Here is a 25613-nt window from a genome sequence, read left to right as displayed (position 1 = left end):
CTCTCTTTTAAAGACTTTATTTATTTTTTTAATTATTTTATTTTATTTTATTTTATTTTATTTTATTTTATTTATTTATGATAGGTACACAGTGAGAGAGAGAGAGAGGCAGAGACATAGGCAGAGGGAGAAGCAGGCTCCATGCACCGGGAGCCCAACGTGGGATTCGATCCCGGGTCTCCAGGATCACACCCTGGGCCAAAGGCAGGCGCTAAACCGCTGCGCTACCCAGGGATCCCCTATTTATTTATTTATTTATTTATTTATTTATTTATTTATTTATTTATTTATTTAAGAGAGCATGGGTGGGTGGAGAAGCAGAGGGAGACAGAGAAGCAGACTTCACACTGAGTAGAGAGCCTGATGGGAGGCTCCATCCCAGGACTCTGGGATCATGACCCTAGCCAATGGCAGATGCTTAACCAACTGAGCTACCCAGGTGCCCCCCACAATTTCTTTCTGGCATCTGTTTAAAGAGCTCTCTTGGACTTATTTCAACATAGATTGTTATCATGTTTTTTTTTTTTTTTTTTTTTTTTTTTTTTTTATTTATGACAGTCACAGAGGGAGAGAGAGAGAGGCAGAGACACAGGCAGAGGGAGAAGCAGGCTCCATGCACCGGGAGCCTGACGTGGGATTCCATCCCGGGTCTCCAGGATCGCGCCCTGGGCCAAAGGCAGGCGCCAAACCGCTGCGCCACCCAGGGATCCCTCATGTTTTTTTTTTTTTAAAGACTGTATTTATTTATTCATAGACAGAGAGAGAGGCAGAGTCACAGGCAGAGGGAGAAGCAGGCATCATACAGAGAGCCTGACGTGGGACTCGATCCAGGGCCTCCAGGATCACGCCCTGGGCTGCAGGCGGTGCTAAACCGCTGTGCCACCGGGGCTGCCCTGTTATCATGTTTTATCTGTAAGCTGCACACATAGGCCATGATGGCTATGTGATGGCCAATGCCTGGCTGACAGTGACCACTAGACCCCATTGGTGAAAGACACATTTTGACTTCAGAGAAGGTGGTGTGTGAAAACAAGTGCATCTTAGAATCAGTGAGCTATGGTTAATTTCTAAGAGTCACTGAGCCTTCATGATGTGTTAATGGTCACCCAAAGACATCTGTAAGGTTGCTCATTTATTAGACCCATTGTACAGATGAACAGAGGTGAAGTCAGCCCCTCCAACTCACATAAGCAGTAGATGGCAGAGCCAGACTGCAGCCCAGGCCAGTGCCGGGAGAGTCGTGTACTATACTTAGGGGCAACCTTGAGGGTCCCAAGAAACCATGCTATCCCACTGGTGGCTGCATCCTCTTTGCCTTTAGGACCTGTGGGCATTGTACATGGGCGTGGCCCCTTCAGGAAACAGCTTGAGAGAGAAGTCAAGGGCGGGGGCAGCCTGGGTCAGCATCCCTAGAGAGAGGACGTCGATGTGGGGCCCACAGAACTGGGGGAGGTTGGCCAGCGTGATGCCTCCGCTGGCCTCCACGCCCACACCGGGGAACTGGGCCTTCAGCGCAGCAGCCGTGGGGTGCAGCTCCTGTGGGACATAAGCCAAGGGGAGGTGAGAGTCCCTGACTCAGCCCCTTCCCCGGAAGCAGACCCCGCCTCACCTCAGGCCTGAAGTTGTCCAGCAGGACGAGGTCCGCTCCGGCCTTGGCGGCCTCCACAGCCTCCTGCAGACTGCTGCACTCCACCTCCACCTTCAGGGTGAAGTCAGCCACCTGCCGGGCCGCCTGCACTGCCTGGAGGGCAGGCCCAGAAGGTGAGTGAGGACAGTGGCACCTGACATGGGGGCCTGGCCCCAGAAAGGCCCCAGGTGGATAATGAGCTTGGGGTTAATGAAAAGGTCAGGCCACGGGATGGTTTCCCTCACATTAGGTGAAACCACATGAAATTACCCCTTCTGTGGATCCAAAAAAATGGCCAAATATCAGCCATATTTGGCACCAGGATGGGAGTCCAATTTGACTCAAGAACAGTAAAACTGGAAAGCACCTCTTTCTGCCCACGGGTCCTGTCCCCCTGCTATAATACAAACATCTTCTTGTACCAGAAGAAAAAAAAAAACAAACAAAACTGGAAGGGATCTTTAAGAACATTTTCAAATAGGAAACTGGTCCAGGAAGCTCGAGCAACTTGCTCAAGGTCACAGAGCCACCATCACCAGGTTCCCAGCAGCTCAACCACCCTTTGCTTTTGAACATCACAGCAAGTCCCAGGGCCCTGCTGGAGAAGTCTGCCACCAGCCCATCTGACCTGAGGGCGCGAATGCCCAAGGGGGTGGGAGTGGGGGTCCAGCACCCCAGACTCCCCAGCCATCACTGTTCACCCTGGCGTGGTTGGGGGGGCGGTCGCTGGTAGGGGGCGGGGGCTGCGGCTGGGAGCGCAGCAGGGCCGGCGCAGGGGCCCAGCGGGACGCACCTCACCTTCTCCACACCTCCGGCGGCCAGGACGTGGTTGTCCTTCACCATCACTAGCCCTCCCAGGTCATAGCGGTGGGCGGCGGCCCCGCCCACCAGGAGCCCGAACTTCTCCACCAGCCGGAAGCCGGGCGTGGTCTTCCTGGTGCCAGCCACGTGCCCGGTCCAGCCGGTCCCCTTGGCGGCTTCGACGGCGGCGGCGGCGGCGCTGGCCACCCCACTGCAGCGGGCCAGCGTGTTCAGGGCCACCCTCTCGCCCAGCAGCAGGCAGTGCGCGGGGCCCCGGACCTCGGCCACCTTGGCCACCGGCACCAGCTTGGCGCCTTCAGGGAGGAACCAGGACACCTGGCAGTTGACTCGGGCAAAGATGGCATCGAAGAAAGGCCTCCCGGCCAGTACCCCGGGGGACTTGGCCCACAGCACCGCCTGCGACGGGGCTGCCCCCGAAACCAAGGCTGCGTGGTTAAGGCCTGGGCAGTCCTCGCGGAGCCAGCTGTCCGCCAGGGCGGCCAGAGTGGTGGGGGGCAGCAGCAGCTCCAGGCCTGGGAGGGAAAGACAGAGAACAGGGTTACACTGAGGACGCCTCCCTGCAATCCGGGGTGGTTGTCAAAACATCTAATGACCAGCTAAATTGGGGGCTAGCCAGTCAGGGCAAAGATCTGGGGTTCCCCTCAGACGGGCTTGTGGGTTGGACAAGGGTGTCAGATTAGGCAAGTAAGAACACAGGACACCTAGTTAAATTTATTTATTTATTTTTAAAAGATTTTATTTATTTATTCATGAGAGACACAGAGACAGAGAGAAAGAGGCAGAGACACAGGCAGAGGAAGAAGCAGGCTCCATGAAGGAAGCCCAACGTGGGACTCAATCCCGTGTCTCCAGGATCAGGCCTGGGGCTGAAGGCAGGCGCTAAACCGCTGAGCCACCCCAGGATCCCCACCTGGTTAAATTTAAATTTCTGCCAAACACCAAAGTTTTCTTGGTATAAATATATCCTAGGTGATATTTAGAACAGACTTACACTTAAAAATCATCTGTTGATTATCTGAAATTCAGATTGAACCCAGTGGCCTGTATTAAGTGGCAAACCTAGTGCTGCATCAACAGCTATTTACCAACCAGAAGAGAAGGCACCTGAGAGTCACCTGCAGCCTTTCCAGTCTCCCTGGCATCTGGCACAGAAGGATTAGTTATGAGTGGAGGCCCCCAGCAGAATAAGTGTATGTCTGCTCTGTAGCATCAAGTATTTTATAGCTGGAAAGTCCGGTTTTTACAGATGTGGAGACTGAGGAAAGGCAAGTGCGCTGAGGTCACACAGCAAACTGGAGGCCGACCAGACCTTGGGGTCCCTTCCCCTTCATGCCTGATATCTTAAAGAACTGTCCTCTCTCTAGAGATAGGGGCTGTACAAGGAGGAAGGTGTAAGTGGAAATTGGGCTTGAGCCCTTGCTCTGTGAGGCACAGCGTCAGCGGTGTGGACGAGTCTTTTCTCAGAAAGTTGTGGACCGAGTGGTCCTTCCCGCCCACGTTACCCGCGTTTAGCCGTTAACCCGCTCCTAAGGTCTGTGGATTGAATGGGTGAGCTCGGGCGCGGTGCAACATCGCCATCTGTCGGCCAGGAGAAGACCTGCAGCCTCCTGGGCGCGAGCCCTGAATGGACGGCGCTTCCCGTCGTCGTGGCAGGGGGAGACCATTGGATAGCATGTTAGGGTTTTTTTTTTTTTTTTGTCTTTGTTTTTGTTTAGATTTTATTTATTTATTCATGAGAAACACACAGAAAGAGAGGCAGAGACACAGGCAGAGGGAGAAGCAGGCTCCATGCAAGGAGCCCGATGCGGGACTCGATGCGGGTCTCCAGGATCACACCCTGAGCTGAAGGCAGATGCTCAACTCCTGAACCACCCAGGCGTCCCTGTTAGGGGGTTTTGATTGGATAGTATGTTGGGTTTTGTTTTGCTTCCTCACTTTTGCTCCACATTGAAGTTAAAACAGGCATTCTGGCTTGCTCTACCCTCAAAATAAGGCTTTCTTCCCCAAAGTCAAGCACCCAATCTTCACCCCTTCCCCACCCTCAGTAATTTTACCTGGCCCTCCTTGCTCATATTCTGCCCCAAATGGCTTCCATTCCTCACTCAGAGCCAGTTGTGCCCTGGCTGGGTACTGAGAGCAAAGTGACTGTGACAGCAAAGTAAATATGACAAAGACATAGTTGTCATCTCCACTGTTCCACCAGCCAGCCAGGCAAAAGGCTGTTGGACATACAACAGAGATATAGAAGCTCCAGCTCCATCCACACCAGGTGTAGTGATGTTTGCTTTTTAAAGTGAATGTGAATCCTTCAACTGGTGAATATATGATATACAAACTGTGAGGCACCTCTGGGGTGTAATTCTACTTGGCAACATAGAAAGGAACCAACTACTGACACACACAATAGGGGACTCATTTCAAATGCATTATTCTAAGTAAAGAAGCCGGATTCTAAAGGCTATGTGCTATTTGAGTTCATCCATATGACATTCTGGAAAAAACAAAACCACAGCAAAAGAACAGACTGGTGGTTTCCTGAGGGGAGGGGGGGCTGGCCACAAAGGAGCAGCACCAGGGAGTTTTGGGGATGGGACTGAATGAGTCTATATTTTCTCTGATGGTGGCTACAGCACTGATGCATTTGTCAAGACTCACAGAACTGTATACCGAAAAGGGTGAATTTTACTCTCTGTAATTATGCCTCATTAAATCTGACTTTAAAATAAGACAATAAAAAAGTAAATCACCTTCCTGCTTCAAACCCCACTTTCATTGTATCAGCTCCAGCTGATACTTCTCTCCCTTTTTCATTTATTTTTTTGACAAATCCTTCTTTTTTTTAAAGATCTTATTTATCTATTCGAGAGAGAGAGACAGGCAGAGGGAGAAGCAGGCTCCATGCAGGGAGCCTGACATAGGACAGGACTCGATCCCGGTTCTCCAGGATCAGGCCCTGGGCTGAAGGGAGCGCTAAACCGCTGAGCCACACGGGCTGCCCTGACAAATCCTTCTTGAACGTCCGCTCTGTGCCAGGTACTAATTGCTGGGTAACAGAGTTGGCAGCCCTCCTTCTTAGCTTTCAGGCCTTAGCCTATGCTGTTCCAAGGCTGTGCCTTTGCCTGGAAGTCCCTTCCCTCCCCCTTCCCCCAAACTCCCCCTTTCCTTCCACTCCTCTCTCAGGTCTTCTCTTAGTTAGCACTTCCTTGGCAGGGGGCTCTGCAGACACCCTATTGGGTCACATGTACACTCTGCTCCTTGATCTTCACCCATGCTCTAATGTCATCACCCAGAGTTTTCTGCTCCATCCCAAGTGCCTAACACATGGAACCATACAAATGTGCTATTTTTATGGGTCAAAGATGGCCAAATATTGGCAATTTCATACTGATTTGCTTAATACTAGGTGTTCAGTGATACTCATCCTAGCATAGAGGCTGCATGGTAGATGAATGAGAACCCAGACTCTGGGGCCAGATGGCCTGGGTTCCAGTACTGCCTCGGCCATCTTCAGCTAAGTGATCTTGGGCAAGTGACAGAGCATCTCCAGGACCTCAAAGGTGCCTCCTTTGTCATAGGGATAACAAAAATAAGCACCTCATAGGGCTGTATGAAAATTAAGTACTTTAATATTTGCAAAGCTCTCGGGAACACTGTCTGGCACACAGTAGATGTGTCTGCTAAAGGATAACTGAGCATCTACCGAGGGTTGTGGGAGCACAGAGGAAGAAATGACTAAGTGTCTGTGAGGAAGGAGGGAGGTAGGTTCTGTGGCCTTGAAGGATGAGTAATGTTTGCCAGGCAGAGCTATGAGGTGGTGGTGGGGGAGACACGTTTCATGCTGAAGATGCTGGTGCCCAAGTCTCAAAAGCAAGAAAATAGAGAAAGGCTGTAAGGGGAGAAATGGGATGGCCAGAGTGAAAAAGGACTAAAATATTTAGCTGTGTAGTTTGGACAGATCCTAGGGGCCATCACAGAATTTTAAGCACAAGGTTTTTTTGTTTTTTGTTTTTTAAGATTTTATTTTATTTTATTTTATTTTATTTATTTTTTAAAATATTTTTTATTTATTTATTCATGAGAGACACAGAGAGAGAGGCAGAGACATAGGCAGAGGGAGAAGCAGGCTCCCCATGGGAAGCCCGATGTGAGACTCCATCCTGGGACCCCAGAATCACAACCTGAGCCAAGGCAGATGCTCAACCACTGATCCACCTAGATTTTATTTATAACTAATCTCGACAACCAGCATGGGGCTTGAACTTACAGCCCCGAGATCAAGAATCACACGCTCTACTGACTGACCAACTGAGCCAGCCAGGTACCCCAAGCAAGGGAATTATGGAATTATGATTTTGTTTCAGGAGGGTCAATTCAGACACTGACTGGAGATAGGTTGGGAGGCAAAAGGAGGCTGAGGCAGTTAGCCAGACAGGAAGAGATGTAGCCCTGAGCTTGGGCAGAACCGTAGGAAGAGCAAGCAGGGGCAAATGTGCGAGTTGTTTCTAAGGTAGGATCTGCCCGAATTAGCAGCTCATGAGATGTAGAAGCCTTGGGTTTCTGCCATAGGTAGCTGCAAACTGCCACAAGGAACTATTCAGGGTGGAGGATGGGGACAACAGAAGGCAGCAACCTGCATGCCTGCAGTGTGCCAGCCGTGGGCACCACGCTTCTCTTGGGCTCTCTCGTCTGAAACTCACCACAGGGGATTATTCCCATTTTACAAGCACAGAAGCTGAATGTCAAGGAGGTTCGTGCAGCTGGTGATGCAGCTGAGAAGCAGCAGAGCTGGGGGGAACGACTGACTTTGGCTTTGCAGATGTTAAGGTCGAGATGCCAGCAGGAAGGATGTGCCTGGCCACACCATGATGGTGGGTCCTGGTGAGACACTGGGTGAGGAATGGAGATTTGGGGGCCACCAGCAGAAATGAGTGATGACTAAGCATAGCAGTGGGTGAGATCACCAGGTCAGGAAGAAGAGGAGGCCTCTGGGAAGTACCAGTATTTAAAAAGAGAAGCAGCACCAGGAGGGAGTGGGTGTCTGGAGCTGAGGGTTTCAAGAAGTAGGATGTGAGCAGAAGCAAGTAGAAGGCAGGCTGCAAATGGGCATAAGACTTAGCAGCGGGGAGGCCATTGCCAGAGCACTCGGAGTGCTGTGCAGTGGGGGCAGAAGCCATATCATCACGGTCAAGTAGTGCATGGGAGGTGAGGAAGTGGAGGTGGGGTGTGAGACCACTCTTCTCTGCAGAACTGAGAAAGCAAGAACCCACCTGAGGAGCTCTTCAGACTCTGCTGCTCAGCCCCAGCCCAGACCAACCAAATTAGAATCTTTTATGGGTGGTTCCCAGGCATCCAAGTTTGGAAGACCTCCTCCTGTGTTTCAGATGCACATGAGGGTTAAGAACCAATGCTCCCAGGGATCCCTGGGTGGCTCAGCAGTTTAGCGCCTGCCTTCGGCCCAGGAAGTGACCCTGGCTGGAGTCCTGGGATCGGGTCCCACAACAAGTTCCCTGGAGCCTGTTCTCCCTCTGCCTGTGTCTCTGCCTTTCTGTGTGTGTGTGTGTGTGTGTCTCTCGTGAATAAATAAATAAAATCTAAAAAAAAAAAAAAAAGAATGAATGCTCCCGGAGCACCAGGCTGGCTCACTCCATAGAGCATGCAACTCAATCTTGGAGTCGTGAATTCGAGCCCCACATTGGGTGTAAATATTACTTAAAAATAAACTCTTTAAAAAATTAAGAGAAAGATGCTTGGGTGGCTCAGACAGTTAAGCGTCTGAGTTCCTTTGGCTCAGGTCATGATCTCAGAGTCCGGGAATAGAGCCCTGAATCAAGCTCCCTGCTCAGCAGGGAGTCTGCTTGTCCCTCCCCCTCTCCCCCTACTCGTGCTTTCTCTCTATCTTTCTCTCTCAAATAAATAAAATCTTTTTAAAAAATAAGTAAAAGGGGCACTTGGGTTGCTCAGTTGGTTAAGAGTATGTCTTCGGCTCGGGTCTTGATCTCAGGTCAGATCCTGGGATAGAGACCTGTGTTGGGCTCCCTGCTTGCCAGGGAACCTCCTCCCTCTCCCTCTGCTCCTTCCATGTCTGGTTCTCTCTCTCTCTCTCTCTCTCTCTCTCTCTTTCTCTTCCAAATAAAGAAATTACAATCTGTAAAAATAAATAAGCAATAAATAATAAAAAGAATCTTTTTTTAAAAAAGATTCATTCATTTATGAGAGAGCAAGAGCACACTGGAGAGTATGGGGTCATGGGCAGAGGGAGAGGGAGAGTCTCAAGCAGACTGTGTTGAGCATGCAGTCCTAAACAGGGCTCTATCTCACAACCCTAAGATCATGACCTAAGCCAAAACCAAGAGTCAGACACTTAACCTACTGTACCACCCAGGCACCCACACACACAAAGAATCTTTTTTTTTTTTTAAGATTTTATTTATTTATTCATGATAGACATAGAGAGAGAGAGGGGGTGGGGGAGAGACTCAGGCAGAGGGAGAAGCAGGATCCATGCACTGGAAGCCCGACGTGGGACTCAATCCCGGGTCTCCAGGATCGCGCCCTGGGCCAAAGGCCGGCGCCAAACCGCTTGAGCCACCCAGGGATCCCACACACAAAGAATCTTAACACACATACTAACCAATCACAACATGGATCTTATTTCGATCCTAATTCAAACAACTGAAACCAAATTAAAGCATTTATGAGACAACTGGAAATCTGGACACTGGATGTTTAATAACATTAAGGAAATTTTTAAATAATTCAGATGTAAAAAAAATTAGTTGTGATCATTGTATTGTGGTTGTAACAAAAAGAAAAGTCCTCATCTTTTTTAGAAAATACACACCAAGATGTTCATGTATGAAAAGACTTACGAGGGATCCCTGGGTGGCGCAGCGGTTTGGCGCCTGCCTTTGGCCCAGGGCACGATCCTGGAGACCTGGGATCGAATCCCACGTCGGGCTCCCGGTGCATGGAGCCTGCTTCTCCCTCTGCCTATGTCTCTGCCCGCCCCCTCTCTCTGTGTGACTATCATAAATAAATAAAAATTAAAAAATAAAAATTAAAAAATTTCATAAATAAATTAAAAAAAGAAAAAGAAAAGACTTATTAGCCCATTTTGCTTTAAGGTGTTCCTGAAAGGTAGAAAGTAGAAGATGTGTGGATGGAGCCCAGCTGGCCAAAAGTTGGTGGTTGTTGAGGCTGGGTGATAGGTACATGAGGGTCCATCCTTACTTTTCTGCTTACTTTTGTGTACATTTGAAATTCTCTATAATAAAGAAAAGGAAGAAAGAACGGAAGGAAAGAAGGAAGGAAGGGACGGAGGAAAGGACAGCAAGAAATCTTGTTTGACAGGGTCAAGGAAAGCTTTCCTTAGGGTGGGTAAGACAGTGGTTCTCAACCTTGGCTGCACAACGGAATTATTTGCGGAGCTTAGCAAAATGCTGATGCGTGGGTCCCACCCCCCAGAGATTCTAACATAATGGGTCTACAATGTGGTGACCTAATTCTAATTCATAGCAGAGCTGAGAGCTTCAGAACTGCAGGAAGGGAATCATGGCTACCAACCACTGGTGCCTACCATACGCCAGGCACTTGCCACATTGCCACAGGCCTGGCACTTTGTCACAAATCTTACCCCTAGTTCCTCAAGCTAGAGCTCATTCATATTTACAGATGGAGACCTGAGGCTCAGAAATGTAAAGGAAACTCCTTACAGAGCAGAGTAGGAAATGACCCGTGTAGATTCAGGTTGTGCCTCCTACGCTGCCTCCACCAGCAAGGGTTGCTCTCTTGGAGGCTTCGAGATCCATTGTTCTGGGCTTGTCTACCATTCGGTCAGAATATTATCTGCTCCGTGTTCCATTTGTGAAACATAAGCAAGTACATCTGGTTTGTTTCAGGCCCCCACTCTCTCATGTGTTTCCAACAAAAGGGATTCCTGGGGGAAGCTTTGAAAATGCGGCTCTTCTATTTAGCAGCTGTTACTGAAAGGAACTTCAGAGAAGGGAGCGCTGTTTTTGCAGGTGCCTGAGGAGACCTTGCCCAGAAACTGCCACCCAGGGGGGACAGCTATAACACCCTGTCCCACCTTCTACCCTTCCAGTTGTTATATGTAAAAGTTCTCTCAAGATGCCTAGACTTAAAAAAAAAAAAAAAAAAAAGATGCCTAGACTTCACAGATTATATATAGTTTTACCCTGTGAGATGTAACCCTGATCTCTTCATTAGTTGACTAAAGTTTTATTAAAATTGGCATCTCTGGGGGAACCTTCTTACACTGCTGGGAGGGAATGCAAACTGGTGCAGCCACTATGAAAAACAGTATGGAGGTTCCTCAAAAGTTAAAAATAGAGCTACCCTACCACTCAGTAATTGCACTCCTGGGGATTTATCCAAAGCATACAAACCTAGTGATTCAATGGGGCACATGCTCCCCAATATTCACAGCAGCAATGTCCACAATAGCCAAACTATGAAGAGAGCCCAGATGTCCATCGACAGATGGATGGATAAAGAAGATGTGGTACATATATACAATGGAATATTACTCAGCCACAAAAAGAATGAATGCAGTCCTAAACAGGGCTCTAAACAGTCCTAAACAGTTGCATCATTTGCAACGATGTGGATGAAACTAAAGAGTGTTATGCTAAGTGAAATAAGTCAATCAGAGAAAGACAATTATATGATCTCACTCATACGTGGAATTTAAGAAACAAAACAGATAAACATAGGGGAAGGGAAGGAAAAATAAAATAAGATAAAAACAGAGAGGGAAGCAAACCATAAGAGATTCTTAATTCCAGGAAACAAACAGAGTTGCTGGAGGGGAGGTAGACAGAGAGATGGGGTAACTGGGTGATGGCCATGAAGAAGCGCACGTGATGGAATGAGCACTGGGTATGATATATGCAACTGGTGAATCGCTAAATTCTACTCCTGAGGCTAATAATGTGATGCATGTTAACTAACTTGGATTTAAATAAAGTTTTGAAAATGGGCATCTTTGTTTCTGAGGGGATGCATCTTGGGCTATTTCTTGCACTAGATCAGAATCAGAACGCCCATACCTTCATCTTTACATCAGTCACTTAACTGTTTCTTGTCTGGGATGGATGGGTCACAAAGGGAGACTCTATGAATGCACCTAAGATGAGTATAACAAGTGTTTGTTTTCAGTTTTGTGTGTAATGACATGGCCTGTGCTTGCAGCTACAGCTCTGGTATGTGTTCAACTAAAAGCAAGTCAGGAAGGGGCCGCCCAGCTAGCTCAGTCAGTGAAGCGTGCAGCTCTTGATCTTGGGGTCATGAGTTGGAGCCCCATGTTGAGGGTAGAGATGACATAAATAGATAGATAGATATATGGATAGATAGATAGATAGATAGATAGATAGATAGATAGATAGATAGCAGCTGGCACTTTCTAAAGCGCAGTGCCAAGCATTTTATATATACCAACACATTCGATCCTCACAACAACCTTATGAGATAGGTCCCATTATTCTCCCCATTTTACAGATAAGGAAGCTGAGGCACTGAGAGACCACAAACCACATCCAGATTTCACAAAGTTCACACAGCTGGGAAGTGGGGAGTTAGAGTCATTAACTCAGGCAGAGTGGCTCCAGAGTCCCCTCACTTACCCCACCCAACCGCCATAATCTAGCACTGAGTGATATTTTTAAATTGTGATGTGCTTATCATGTCAACATTCACAGAGTTCTGCAAACCACACCCATGGTTCCAGGGCTCTGTCCATGCAGTAGTAAGAACACCCGGCTCAGGAGTCAGAAACACCTGGGCTGGAACTGGACTCCACCACCTACACACTGAGTGACCTCAGGCGGTTTGCTAACCTCTCTGAGAGTCGGTTTCATGCAGGAATCACAGGGCTTTTCTTTTCTTTCTTTTTTTTTTTTTTTTTAAGATTTTATTTATTTATTCATGAGAAACACACAGAGAGAGAGGCAGAGACACAGGCAGAGGGAGAAGCAGGCTCCACGCAGGGAGCCCCATGTGAGACTCGATACCGGGTCTCCAGGATCACGTTCTGGGTCGAAGGCTGGCGCTAAACCGCTGAGCCACCCAGGGATCCTCACAGGGCTTTTCTGCAGTGACAACCTCCCCACGGGAACATGTCCCTGATGAAGGACCTCCTGCCTGCATCCTAGTCCCCAGGAAGAGGAGAAGAAGCGCCTGGCGTAGAGCCCCAACTCTTACTTCATGTATGCCAAGTGCTCGGGATGCTACAAAATCACCACCGTCTTTAGCCATGCACACACCATGGTTTTGTGTGCTGGCTGTTCCACTGTCCTTTGCCAGCCTGCAGGAGGAAAAGCAAGCCTTCTGGAAGGATGTGCCTTCATACAGAGGCAGCACTGAAAGCGCCCTGAATCAAGATGAGTGGGACACTATCCCAATAAACAGATTTTGGATAAAAAGAAAGGAAAGGAAAGGAAAAATCACAGGGCCACAATGAGGAGGGCAAGAAGTGGTCGACAAGTGCTGAGCCAATGCCTGACAGATGTCTCTGAACCCCTTTGGGTGTGACCGTGACAGCCCTGTTCATTCGGCTTTAAAAAAAAAAATTTATTTATTCATGAGAGACACAGAGACACAGGCAGAGGGAGAAGCAGGCTCCCGCAAGGAGCCCGATGTGGGACTCATCTGGAACTCTGGGATCAGGCCCTGAGCCAAAGGCGGACGCCCAGCTGCTGACCCACTCAGCCATCCCTCAGCTCTTTATTTGTTGATCCATTTGGCTAACACCAGATGGAGACAGAGGCTGACGAGCACAGCAACTCCCAGCTAAAGTTCTTGTTCTCATCCCCTTCTCTCTCTAAAGAAGAGAAATGAGCCCTCCAAGGGCTCAAAGGGACTGCCTATCATGCAAGTGGTAAAATGCTCTACAGAATTTCAGATCGGGGGACACCTGGGTGGCTCAGCATTTGAGTGTCTGCCTCCGGCTCAGGGCGTGATCCCGGGATCCGGGATCCGGTCCCACATCGGGCTTCTTGCATGGAGCCTTCTTCTCCCTCTGCCTGTGTCTCTGTCTCTCTCATTGTCTCTCATGAATAAATAAATAAAATCTTAAAAAAAAAAAAAAAGAATTTCAGATCGGTTTGAGTAGCAAGAGGGGGCTGAACGGCAGGACCGGGCCAGACTGAGCAGGCCTTGAATGATAGGAACGAGTCAGGGTCTTGTTCAACAGGCAAAAAGAAAAATCACTGATACATTCCATCTGAAATCACTTGGAAGTTTAAATATTTAAACTGCGCCTGGTGTTCTTGAAAGATACAAGATGGGAGGCTGCAGCAACAGCCCGGGCAAGGAACAGGGGGCCAGGGGAAGGGTAGTGAGGACGTTTTTTGCTCCCAAGGCTGTAAGGGAACACAGCACCTGCACCCTGCACCCTGCTCCCACCCTGCCCTGCTCATGCTTGGGCCAGGCCTGACCTCTCCATCTTTGCCCACCAGCCTGCCATCTACATCTGCCCCAACTCTGTCCTCACCCCTCCTTGCTGCCACATCCCCAGCTTTTGCTTCACCCCTTAGACTTTTCCCTTAGACCCTCCCTGCTTTATTCCCATGAGGCACTGATCAATGCCAGTCCAGAGTTATGGACACACATCACCAGAAAGAAGGCAGCAAAGCAAAGGAAGCCTCCACCAGGCTGCTCCCCAGAAGGAGGTGGGAACAGAAAACGAAGAGGTTAGAGGTTTAGGTGACGCTCAGGAGAAGGGGAGTCCATAGGACGTGGCAACTGTCTGGATGTTGGGGTGCAAGGGGGGATGAACAGTCACAGATGACCCTGAGTTTCCAGTCCAAGTAGGAGGATGGTGAAGTAGGGATAGACATGGAGAGGATATGAGGGGATGTCTCTGAGTCTGACATGCCAGTGAGTTGTCAGGTGGAGATGGACATGCAAGGCTTCCAAGTGTGGGACTGGGACCCAGGGAGGGCTCAGGGCTGCAGAGACACACCTGGGGAGTCAGCACCACCACCAGCATGACTACACCGAGGGATTCCTATGTAGTAGGCACTGGAAGTGTATTATCTCATCAAGCCCTCCCCACAACCCAAGGGAAGACAACATTTTCACTTCATCAGTAAGGAAACTGAGGCACAGTGAGGAGAGGCATTTTGTCTGAGGTCACACAGCTAGCGGGTGGCAGGGATGGGGCTGAATCCAGGCTCTGACTCTGAGGCCATTTCTAAACCGAAAGTTTGTTTGGATCCCCAAGAGCTGGTTCCGCAGCCTAGCCAGAGGTGCCAGGTGTGTGTGTGGGGGGGCACCAGAAGCCCCAAAGCAGGGGAGGCAGATGAGAGCCAAGGAAGAAGCAGCCCAGAAAGGGGGAAGGGCAAATGCAGACAGCTCTAGAAGGAGCCCGACTTCTGTCCTGCAGGCACTGGCCAATAGCTTCTGTGAGTCTGACATTCGTCCTCCCTACAGCCTCATGAGCTGGGAACTAGTATTGTCATTTTGCAGATGCAAGAAGATGAGGCTCTGAGAAGTCAAGTGACTTGCCGGAGGTCACACAGCCTGCTCCAGGTGGAGCCCAGATTCAAGTAGGAGCCTTTGATTCCAGAGCCTGGCCCCAATCATCGACCACTCGCCCTCCTTCTCCACTGCGACATCACCCCCACCCCAGGCAGAGTCACGGGGCTCAAGTCCCCTCCCCCACCGGCTACATAAGGGACAGGACTTTGCCTCCCCTCCTCCCTGCTGGCTAGCATGGGGCAAAGTCCAGAGCTGCTCCCCAGACAGGGCCTCCTCCAGACCCCTCTGGACCTTTCCTTTCCTGGGGCTCAAGCCCCTTTCTCCCCAGAACTCGCTGGGGACTATAGAAAGAGAAAGAAGAGGCTCTCAGGAGACAGAAGAATTGCTTGGGATTCAGAGAGGTCAGAGGGCGTGAGGAGGACAAAGCAGGGGGGGCAGGGAATGGATCTTCTTTGGTGGGGGAGGGGGGCTAAGGGATTGAGATTAGTTGGGATGAGGAGGGAGGCAGGAGAGGGGAGATGGTGAAGCAGGGACAGAGAGGAGAGGCCTGGGGGTTTCCTTTACCTTTAGGGTCCATGATGGCTGGAGGCGCAGGGCTGGCGTGACCACTCTCAGTCCACAACCCAGAGGCCCAGAGTGGGGGTGGGGCTGCCAGAGGAAGGAGGAAGGGGCCGGTCTAGCCAGGTCTAGCCAGCCCTTCTCCAGTTCTCTGGAGCTCTCTCCTGCCCTCTCCCAGGACCCCTGGCGCTGGACACACCTTCTTCTGCTCTCTACGTGGGACAGGAGGAGCTCTCATTTGTGTAGCTCAGAAGTGTGTAACTCAGAAGTCTTCTCCCTGAGCCAGAAGCCCAGGACCCTCCACACACTCAGCCCTCCCCAGGCTTCACATGAGCAGGCTGGAAAACTTCTCTGATGGGCGCCCTGGGAAAATCATCAGCCTCGGTCCTGGGTTCAGATCCTAATTCCATCCTTTTTAATCTTGAATACCTTCTTGGCCTTTTCTGTGCCTCATTTTCCTTAGCTGTAAGATGTGATAATTCCTCCCTTGTGGGTTCAACTGATAATCAAGTGAGAAAACTCTATGAGTAAGAGTAGAAAGTCAACCCTTCCCTCCCTTTAACTCCTTTTCCCAGGGTCCATCTTGCACCTAGGACCTTGCTTGTCTCACTCTAGTCCAGGCTTCTAACTATTTTATCCTCGATGCCATGTTTATCCGGGTTTCTCTCTTGAAGGCTCTTTGCTGGCTCTTGCAAGTCCTTCTTCCTATAGTCGACATTTTGGTGTTCCCTCGGTGTGGTGGGACAGTTTCTCTTCTCCCCCTCGGGACACAGCTAAACTACATTTCCAGGCTCTTTTGCACTGAGGCTGCCACGTGACTGGATTCTGTCCAGTGGAATGTGAGGGAAGGTGATACCGTCACTTCCAGACCTGGCCCTTGAAAACCTTCCCATCATGCTGCCCTCTCTCTATCCTCCCTATCTGGTGAATGGCAGAGCCGCAAAATAGAAGGAGCCTGGGTCCTGGCATGACTTTATGGAAGCCCACTTTCCAATGGCAGCAAGGAAGAAACTTCTCCTGAGTTATACCCCTGACATTTGGGGGTTGTTTGTTACAGCGGCTAGCCTGTCCTGACTAAATCCTGAGCCTCTCTCCATGGCTCCCTTCTCATGCTGCACGGTGAATGGCACAGTTTATGCATTTATCCATCAGTGTCATTATTTATTTATTTATTTATTTATTTACTTACTTACTTATTTATTTATTTATTTATTTATTTTTAGTGTCATTATTTAAATTACTATCTACAATCAAATGATTCTCAAATCTGTAGCTCTGACTTCCCTCCTAAATTCTAAAAATTAACTTATGTTCTCCCCCAAAACTGCTCATCCCTTTGCATTTCTACATAATCCGATCTGCATCTCCTCCACCTCCCAGGATAGAAATCTCAAAGTCTAACTTCTTTTTTTTTTTTAAGATTTTATTTATTTATTCATGAGAGACACAGAGAGAGAGAGGCAGACACAGGCAGAGGGAGAAGCAGGCTCCATGCAAGGAGCCCAATGTGGGACTGGATCCTGGATCTCCAGGATCACACCCCAGACTGCAGGCGGCGCTAAACCGCTGCACCACAGGGGCTGCCCTCAAAGCCTAACTTCATTCTTCCCTCTATCACCCAGCAGCCAATTAGGTCTAAAATTTGATTTTCTGAATAAATGCATTTCAGATTTCACCTTCTTTTTGCCCTTAGGCCAGACCCCCACTATATCCAAATTGTACTAGAATAATGCTCTCACCTTGGGCTGTACTACCTCAGGCCATCCTCCTAGATGCCAGTTTCACTCAAAAGACAGATCCCAGGGGCACCTGGTGGCTAAGTCAGTTGAGTGTCAGACTCTTGATTTCAGCTTGGGTCATGGGATCCGGCCCCACATCAGGCTCCACGCTGGGTATGGAGCTTGCTTGGGATTCTCTCCCTTCTCCCTCTCCCCACACTCCCACCTCTGTTTGTGTGTGCTTGCATTCACCCCTCCCCAAGTAATTGAATAAAATCTTTTAAAAAAGACACATTCAAACTTGCTACAAGTTTACTTAAAATCATCATTTGTTCATTCATTAATTCCTTTATCCCTCCATTCAGTAAACACATTAGGTGGCTACCATGTGCCAGGCCCTGGACTCTGAAACCACAAAGATGAGCTGTGGATTTGGAGGGGCTCTAATGAGTGAGGGATACCTCCACATAACGACAGTCCAGTTGTTGTGCTGTTGCATGAGGCCCTGAGGAAGAAATGCTGTTTCTGTTAGGGTGGAAGCAGCAAGGTCAGCTTCACAAAGGCAGCGACATTTGAGCTGAATCTTGACAGTTGAGGAGCTTGGCAAGAAGTCAAAATGTGTGTGTCTAGGACAAGATGGGGGTGGGCTGGTTTCAGGCAGAGTGCATACAAATGCAAGAGAGGGTATGTGGCTCTCTTCATGACCAACCTCCTGGGATGGATCTGGCCCACAGTCCAGCTGGGCTGTCTGGATACCACAAGCTCAGCAGGCAGGTACCCAAGGAAACTGAGGCACACAGGTGCCTACTTGCAGCTCATTGTCTGGAGCAAATAGATTGTCTTCAAAGTACTCTGGGTTTCCTTTGTCTAATGGCTCTAACCTGAACTCCCCCAGAACAGACAGCCACCCACCATGTAGGATCCTCAACCAATACCCTCTTAGAGTTTCAAAGTTTTCTCTCCACTTTTGTCTGGGGTCTGCTCTTGCTATTACTTTGGGAATCTTAGAAACTTCTGATTATACTCCTCTCTTGTCTTGTTAACAGTCTCAGCTTAACCCACCTCCTGGCATGTTTGCTGAGCTTTGGGTTCAGAGGCGGAGTCTGTTTCCCATTCCCTCAGCCCAAGGACTTGGAGGACTTGGAACTAGCAGGCATCCCCTCTGCCTACAACCCACCCTTCATGGACTCTGCCTGCCAAACTCATCAGGGTCCAGAGTCAGAAATAGGGATGTAAGGGACATTTAGGTGTAAGTATCCATTTTCAGAAATAGATATGTCCTTAGAATCATGCATGGAGGCCCTTTCCCTGTGTGTAAAAATGAATTGTATTTTGAGATTTAAAATTTTCTCTATCTAAATTCTTTTACCATCTGGAATTTTCATTTTGTATGACAAAGCTTTCTTTGTAGCCACTATTTTATTTTATTTTATTTTATTTTTTTATTTTTAAGATTTATTTATTTATTTATTTATTTATTTATTTATTTATTTATGATAGACAGAGAGAGAGAGAGAGAGAGAGAGAGAGAGGCAGAGACACAGGAGGAGGGAGAAGCAGGCTCCATGCCGGGAGCCCAATGTGGGACTCGATCCTGGGACTCCAGGATCACGTCCTGGGCCAAAGTCAGGCGCTAAACCGCTGAGCCACCCAGGGATCCCCATGTAGCCACAATTTTAATGTGCACTTTTTACTGTCTGGACAAAATAAATACCTTTAACATCTTATTTTTTATTTTTAAAAATTATTTTATTTATTTATTTTTTATTGGAGTTCAATTTGCCAACATATAGCATCAAGTGCCCCCCTCAGTGCCCATCACCCAGTCACCCCATCCGCCCGCCCACCTCCCTTACTTTTAACATTTTAAACTATACCCCCCCTTCCCCCACACACACACCAAGAAAATCACATGGCATATTCAGGGAGCTACAAGGAACTTTTTTTTTTTTTTTAGATTTTATTTATTTATTCATGAAAGACACAGAGAGAGAGAGAGAGAGGCAGAGACACAGCAAAGGGAGAAGCAGGCTCCATGCAGGGAGCCTGACGTGGGACTTAATCCCTGGTCTCCAGGATCACGCCCTGGGCTGAAGGCAGGTGCTAAACCACTGAGCCACCTGGGTTGCCCTACTACAAGGAATTTGATGAGGCTAGAGTGCAGTGTTTGCACCAAGGACTGGCCAGGCAGACCGAGATCTTAAAGGGGTCTTATCCTGCATGCTAAGGCTCTATCTTGAGTGCCATAAGAGGTTCAGGGATAACCTGGACAGAGTGGTCTTTTAGAAGGGTCAGTGGGACCATTGTGGGCAGAGGGTGGAAGTTATTTGGGTCAAGAAACCCAAAGAGAAGACTGGGCAGGACTCAGGCAAGATGTGTTAGGGTCTGGGAGAAGGAACAGCTCCAAGGGATTGTGGAAGAAGGGTCAGGGGAACTTGGCACCCAAGAACCAAGGGCAGGAAGGAGTGTGGTTTCGTGAGGCCCTGGAAGAGTCTAGAACATACTTAGGTTTGGTGACCTCCCCATTGCTTTCAGAACTGAATTCAAATTCCCTTGCCCTTCACAGAGGACCTCCAACCTGCCCTTCCAGCCTTCTCTCCTTGAACCAGACATCTCATCCTCTCAGCAGACACTCTCTTGTTGATGTGTTTTCTAATTTTAAGAGTGATAGGCTTTTATTATTTAAAACTTGGAAAACACAGAAAATATAAACAAAACAAAAATCATTCATAAGCTTATTACTGACAGATAACTACAGTAAACATTGGGGATATACCCTTCAAATATTTTTCTTTTTAAAAAAAATATTTATTTATTTATTTATGAAAGAGTATGTACACGAGCAGGGATGGGGGTGCTCAGGGAGGGGCAGAGAGAGAGGGAAAGAGAATCTCAAGTAGACTCCTTGCTAACCATGGAGCCTGACTCGGGGCGTGATCTCACGACCCTGAGATCACAACCTGAGCTGAAATCAAAGTTCGGCCTAATAGACTGAGCCACCTGGGTGCCCCTATGTTTTTGCATTTTCATTGCAAAAATAAATTTGTAAGTATTTACAGATTAGTAACCAGTTTTCCTTCCCAGGTAACATTATATTGTAGACATTTTTCAAAGTCATTGCATAGTTTTTGAAAACATGATATTTAGCATGCATGCTTTCATTCAGATGACTATTTTCTGAGGACCCCTCACTTGCTGGCATAGTAGCCACCTGGAGCATAGCAGTGAATCAGACAAAGTCCCTGAACAGGATCCAGAGCTAAGTCAGGTCTGCAGTGGAGCCTCCTACCCTTCCCCCAGGAACAGTGTGTACACATGTAAAATTTTGTCTGTGCCTCTATTTGAACACTTTTCACATTCTGTGTTATTTTCCAGGCTGCAAGAGCCCTATTGGGTGCCTTACCTATCCACCCCATTTCCTTCAGGATCCACCCATGACCCAGACACCAGGAGTAGTTCAGAAAAGGAATCACACATGTCCACAGAGAGGGACAGAGCTGATGGCCTCTGAGTTCGAGACAATATTCTTCTAAACCTGAAATTGGGGTGCTCGGTTGGGCAAACCTGTGACAACAGTTACAGTGTGTCTGAGGGACTTTGGGGACACAATCTGGCTGCTCCAGCTAAGAGCAAGGGAGTTTGAATTCAGTTCTGAATTGTCTAAACGGCGCCCTGTGAGAAGTGGGAAAAGACACCCAGGGACAGCTGTGGTGGTACCCGGCTTGGCTGCTGAGGGCTGTATTTCTGTCCAGCTCAGCCTGCCCCCAGACCAAGCACAGGCGGCACAAACTGTGGTGGCTGCATGGCTGCATGGCTGCGTGGATCCATGGCCACTTTCTGTCCCTTCTCTGTCTCTCTCTCTCTCTGTGTCTCTGTCTCTGTCTCTCTCTCTCTCCCCTCCCTTCCCCCCAGGGCAAGAACAGATGCCGCACCTGCTTCCAGATCCCTTCCCTCCCTTTTGGGCCATGGGGCAGTCATGCTCCCACCCTTCCAAGGACCTCTTCTGTGTAGGTCAACCTGTCTCCTCAAAGCTGCTGTGCCTTATGACTCAACAACTTCCTCTTTGCAAATTTCCTCTTTGTCCTGGGGAAGTACCTAGCGCCTCTGGCCTTGGCATGGCTTATGTGGCCCCTGGGCTCTGGCCTGGGGTGGGGTCCTGTCCCCACCCCTCCCCAGCCCCTACTCCCTTCCTCTCCTGGAGCCACAGGGGAAGCTCCCAGTTCTGGGGGCCTGCCTGTCTCACTGATTCTCCTTGGAGGAGGGAAGGAGCCCCATGAGAGATGAAATGCAAACATATTACACAGGTAACAGCCAGTTCCCCCGCTCTCTGGGCTTCCTCTCCCCATTCCTGGAGAGTGATCGGGCTGGAGCCGGGGAGGCTGAGAGCAGGACAGACAGAGGCCTGAGCTGAAGAACTACACTCAGGTCACACCAGAAGTCTTTCCATCAAGCCCGGCATTCTTCACTGGGCCGCAGACAGGGGCAAATCCACTACCCCCACCCCACCTGAGCCAAGACAAGGGCCCATGGGATGTCAGCTGGGTGGCAGCTCTGCAGCCTCTCCTGCCCTGGCCTCACTGCCACACTTCACTACTCACCGCCACCACTTCACACGCAGAGCCACAGAGCACGCAAACTGCACCCGTGGCCAGGCCCACGTTGGCGCTGGGGCTTCTGAGAGTTACACCTGCCCGGAAACGCTTCTCACCCTTACCTTGGGGAGGAGGAACTGCTGCCTCTGGCAGCCTCAGTCCACAGGCTTGAGGAGGGGAGCGTGGCAGCGTGAGCCAGGGGCCAGCCAAGAGTCCATGTGCTGTCACCAGGCACAGTTAGGTGATGTTGCCTGGCACAGAGCACCGCACAGAGTTAGAGGAGGTTTGTGGGCTGACTGTCCAAGAAGACTGTCCCAGTCTATGGACCAAAAGTAGTTTCCAGAATGATCCTAGGTGGGATCACTCTGGGTTATGACTCCTAGACTCTGCGGTCCCCAGGGGATGGGGGGGTCCTCTGAGAAATTACAGGTCAAGGAAGCTCGACATTATGGAGACTGAGCAGCAGCGGGGAGAAGTCAGAATGGAGGAGGAAGGGTTATTGGTTCAGTTTGAAAGCGCCTCCGTGGGTGTAGGCCCTCCAGGCACCGGGTGTGGGCGCTGGCTGGGAGACCCTGGGTTGAGAAGCTGCGTGGGGTTCAGGACAAACATGCTGGGTGACAAGGAGCCTTCAAGTGATGATGGGACAGCAGGTAATAGAAGCTGGGAATGATTCTGACCTTGGCTCTCTTTCTTCAGAAGCACTGAGGGGCCTCCACCTCCCCGGCTTCTGGTCCCTCTGAAGCGGGGACCTCGGCAGCCTCCTCCTTGTTGTCCATCAGTGGCTCCTCCTCCCCCTTTGGGACCAGGGCTGACCTGGCTTCCAGCTCCACCAGCTCCACTGAGTCCCGGTGTGACTTGCGTTTTTCAAAGAATGTGGTGAGCATGGGCTGCTGGCCAGACCCGTCCACCTCAGACACCCCGGGGCCCCTCTCACCCCCAGGCCCTCCTGCTGCTGCCGTCAGGGCCTCCTCATCACACACCCGGGCTGGCCCAGCCCAGGCATCTACAACCCCGTTGCGCTTTCCACCCCTGCCTAGTGTCAGGGCCCCCGTCCGCCTCTTCTGCCGTTGGCGCCACAGCAGGAGTAGGCCCAAGAGGACAATGACCACCAGCACAGCCACCAGCACAGCCACCAGCTGGGTGCGATTTAACTCCTGACCTAGAGGTTGGGAATCCCCACTGGTTCTATTGGTGAATATTTTTACCGTGGAGATGGGGAAGCCACTGGCCCCCTTGGGGGTCTCCAGAGAGTTAGTCGCCATGATGGTGGAGGGTCCACTGGCTACAGTGGAGGTCTCCAGAGAGTCAGCCGCCATTATGGTGGGAGGCCCACTGGCTATAGCAGAGGTCTCCAGAGAGCCAGTTGCCATGGTGGTGAGAGGTCCACTGGCTACAGCAGAGGTCTCCAGAGAGCCAGTTGCCATGGTGGTGAGAGGTCCACTGGCTACAGCAGAGGTCTCCAGAGAGCCAGTTGCCACGGTGGTGAGAGGTCCACTGGCTACAGCAGAGGTCTCCAGAGAGTCAGCTGCCATGGTGGTAAGAGGCCCACTGGCTATAGCGGAGGTCTCCAGAGAGTCAGCTGCCATGATGGTGAGAGGCCCACTGGCTACAGTAGTGGTCTCCAGAGAGCCGGTTGCCATGGTGGTGAGAGATCCACTGGCTACAGCAGAGGTCTCCAGAGAGCCAGTTGCCACGGTGGTGAGAGGTCCACTGGCTACAGCAGAGGTCTCCAGAGAGTCAGCTGCCATGGTGGTAAGAGGCCCACTGGCTACAGCGGAGGTCTCCAGAGAGTCAGTCGCCATGATGGTGAAAGGTTCACTGGCTACAGTAGAGGTCTCCAGAGTGTCAGTTGCCATGATTCGATCAGCCATAACATGTAATGCTAGAGAGTGTCTTAGTGGTTCAGCAGAGTTCCTGTTTGCACTAATTTCCAGGTTTGATGACTCCTTGCTGGAAACTTCCCAGGAGGCCATTGACTCAGATTCATGGAGGTCACTGCTGGCAGCAGTGGGAGTCCCAGAAAAGGACACTTCAGTGGCTGTATAAAGATCTGAGGAAGGTGGGGAGATCTGGTGCCTAGTGCTGTTGACCTCTTCAGGGACTCCTGTTATTGCAGGGTAGGGGGTAACTGAGTTGAGGTTTGGGGCCTCAGAGAAAGTTGAGACCCAAGAAGCAGAGGTCTCTCCAGGTACAGACGTCACAACTTCTTTGGAGATCTTCAAAGTGGTTGTGGTGTCTAGAAACTCTGTGCTCACTTTGTGAGTCCAGATGACCCCAAAGAGGAGGAAAAACAGGGCCACTTTCATGGCAGCAGCCATGAGCAGGAGTGAAGAAGACCTGAGGGTGGAAAAGTTGGAGAAATATGAATACATGAAGAGTTAAGGGGAGAACCTGGCTAGACCCTCCCTTTCTGCCCACTTCCCTGCTAACTGCCAGGCCTAACTTGTGGTTTAACGGCTTTTTCCACCCTTGCTTCTACTATTATCGGAAAGAACAAGGGAATGGATGCTGGCTGCTCTGCCATCAACTTGGACCCACTTGGGCCCCCTCAAGCCTCAGCGGCTTGCACTCCAGCAATGGCCATTCCTCTTGGTTTTCCCTGACCCTATTCAGCCCTGATGGCTCCTGACCCTTTTTTTCCCATCATCTACCAGGGTCTGTTCAGCCCATTCCCAAGTCCACAAAGGCTCCTGCCCTCCCAGGTCACATCCCTTACCAGTAGCTCACTTGATGAGGACACAAGGTTGGGGCCAGGCTGCTCCAACTCCTCCTGAAGCTGGAGAGGACTGGGCAGATGGGCCCCAGGGGGAAAGGAAGTAACCCTGGCTCCACCCACCCCACCCCAGCATCCTGCCCCACCCGCACTGCTCCCACAGCTGTTGTTTGATGACAGCTCCATCACTTGCTCTTTCTAGGGTCTGAGATGGTGCCAGGGGCTCTGGGGTCTCAGCTGAGGCACATGGGGTTGTGGAGGGGGAGGGGTTTAGAATGGGGACTTAGCTGGGAATCCAGATGGCATGAAGCTGGGGTAGGGATACGGGTCAGAGCAGGGGTGATGCAGTGGAGTGCCTAAGAACAAGGGGGTGCAGAGGAGAATATGGGAGGCAAGAGTGGTTTTCTTTGCATTTGTGGTTCCCAAGCTGTTAGGCCCAAACCCAGGGCACCATTTCCTGCCTGAGAGTTCCCAGGAAGTACAATGCCCTGACTCTGGCTGGGGGCACCAAAGGCTTTTGCAGGCTGTTTGCAATTTCTAGTGGGCTCTTGGTAACTTCTCAAGAAGCTGGGGGAGGGGGTCACTACAATGGCCTCTAGCTGTGGGAGCTTAATTAGACCAAGGTGGTTTCTAAGGATTCATGGGTTACGATTTTACTTTTGTGGAAGATTGATAAAGATATAGGATTCTGTATGAAAAACAGTCTGTACACGTATCTATTTGAGGCATTAGTCAGGTTTCTTTGGACAGGTGTCAGTAGGTTTCTTTATTTTTTTCTTTAGATGGTTACTTTTTGTTTTTATGAGTTTTTTATTTATTTGAGAGAAAGAGAGAGACAGAGATTGCGAGAGAGATAACAAGAGAGAGCATGAGTGGGGAGAGGCAGAAACCCTACGCAAGGCTCCATCCCAGGACCCTGAGATCATGACCTGAGCCAAAGGCAGATGTTCAAACGACTGAGCCACCCAGGTGCCCCTGGAAGGTTGCTGTTTTCTGAATTTCCTCTATTTTTTTTCCTCCTCCTCCTTTGTGTGTGTGTGTGTGTGTGTGTGTGTGCCTATATATTTTTTCATTTCTTTTCTTTT

At 49.8% G+C, this 25613-nt stretch overlaps 2 protein-coding genes and 1 pseudogene across 2 annotated transcripts; 1 reads left to right on the top strand and 2 right to left on the bottom strand.

Annotated features, from left to right (window-relative positions):
- Positions 1–1119: 1119 nt before the first annotated feature.
- QPRT (quinolinate phosphoribosyltransferase) lies at positions 1120–16289 on the bottom strand. Its single transcript, XM_025415834.3, has 4 exons — positions 15512–16289; positions 2426–2961; positions 1610–1741; positions 1120–1536 (listed from the first exon to the last, which is right to left on the bottom strand). Exons 1-4 carry the CDS (start codon positions 15522–15524, stop codon positions 1318–1320), a joined length of 900 nt encoding a protein of 299 aa, XP_025271619.1. The 5' UTR covers positions 15525–16289; the 3' UTR covers positions 1120–1317.
- LOC112640083 (40S ribosomal protein S27-like) lies at positions 12583–12892 on the top strand (annotated as a pseudogene).
- Positions 16290–19050: 2761 nt separating the features above from the next.
- SPN (sialophorin) lies at positions 19051–24610 on the bottom strand. Its single transcript, XM_049111265.1, has 3 exons — positions 24543–24610; positions 23595–24152; positions 19051–23540 (listed from the first exon to the last, which is right to left on the bottom strand). Exons 2-3 carry the CDS (start codon positions 24131–24133, stop codon positions 22508–22510), a joined length of 1572 nt encoding a protein of 523 aa, XP_048967222.1. The 5' UTR covers positions 24134–24152; positions 24543–24610; the 3' UTR covers positions 19051–22507.
- Between the last annotated feature and the right edge of the window lie 1003 nt (positions 24611–25613).

This window comes from Canis lupus, chromosome 6 (assembly GCF_003254725.2).
Source record: "Canis lupus dingo isolate Sandy chromosome 6, ASM325472v2, whole genome shotgun sequence".
Classification (NCBI taxonomy): Eukaryota; Metazoa; Chordata; class Mammalia; order Carnivora; family Canidae; genus Canis; species Canis lupus.
The sequence above is the reverse complement of the archived record's forward strand: the minus strand, read 5'-3'. Positions and strand labels throughout refer to the sequence as shown.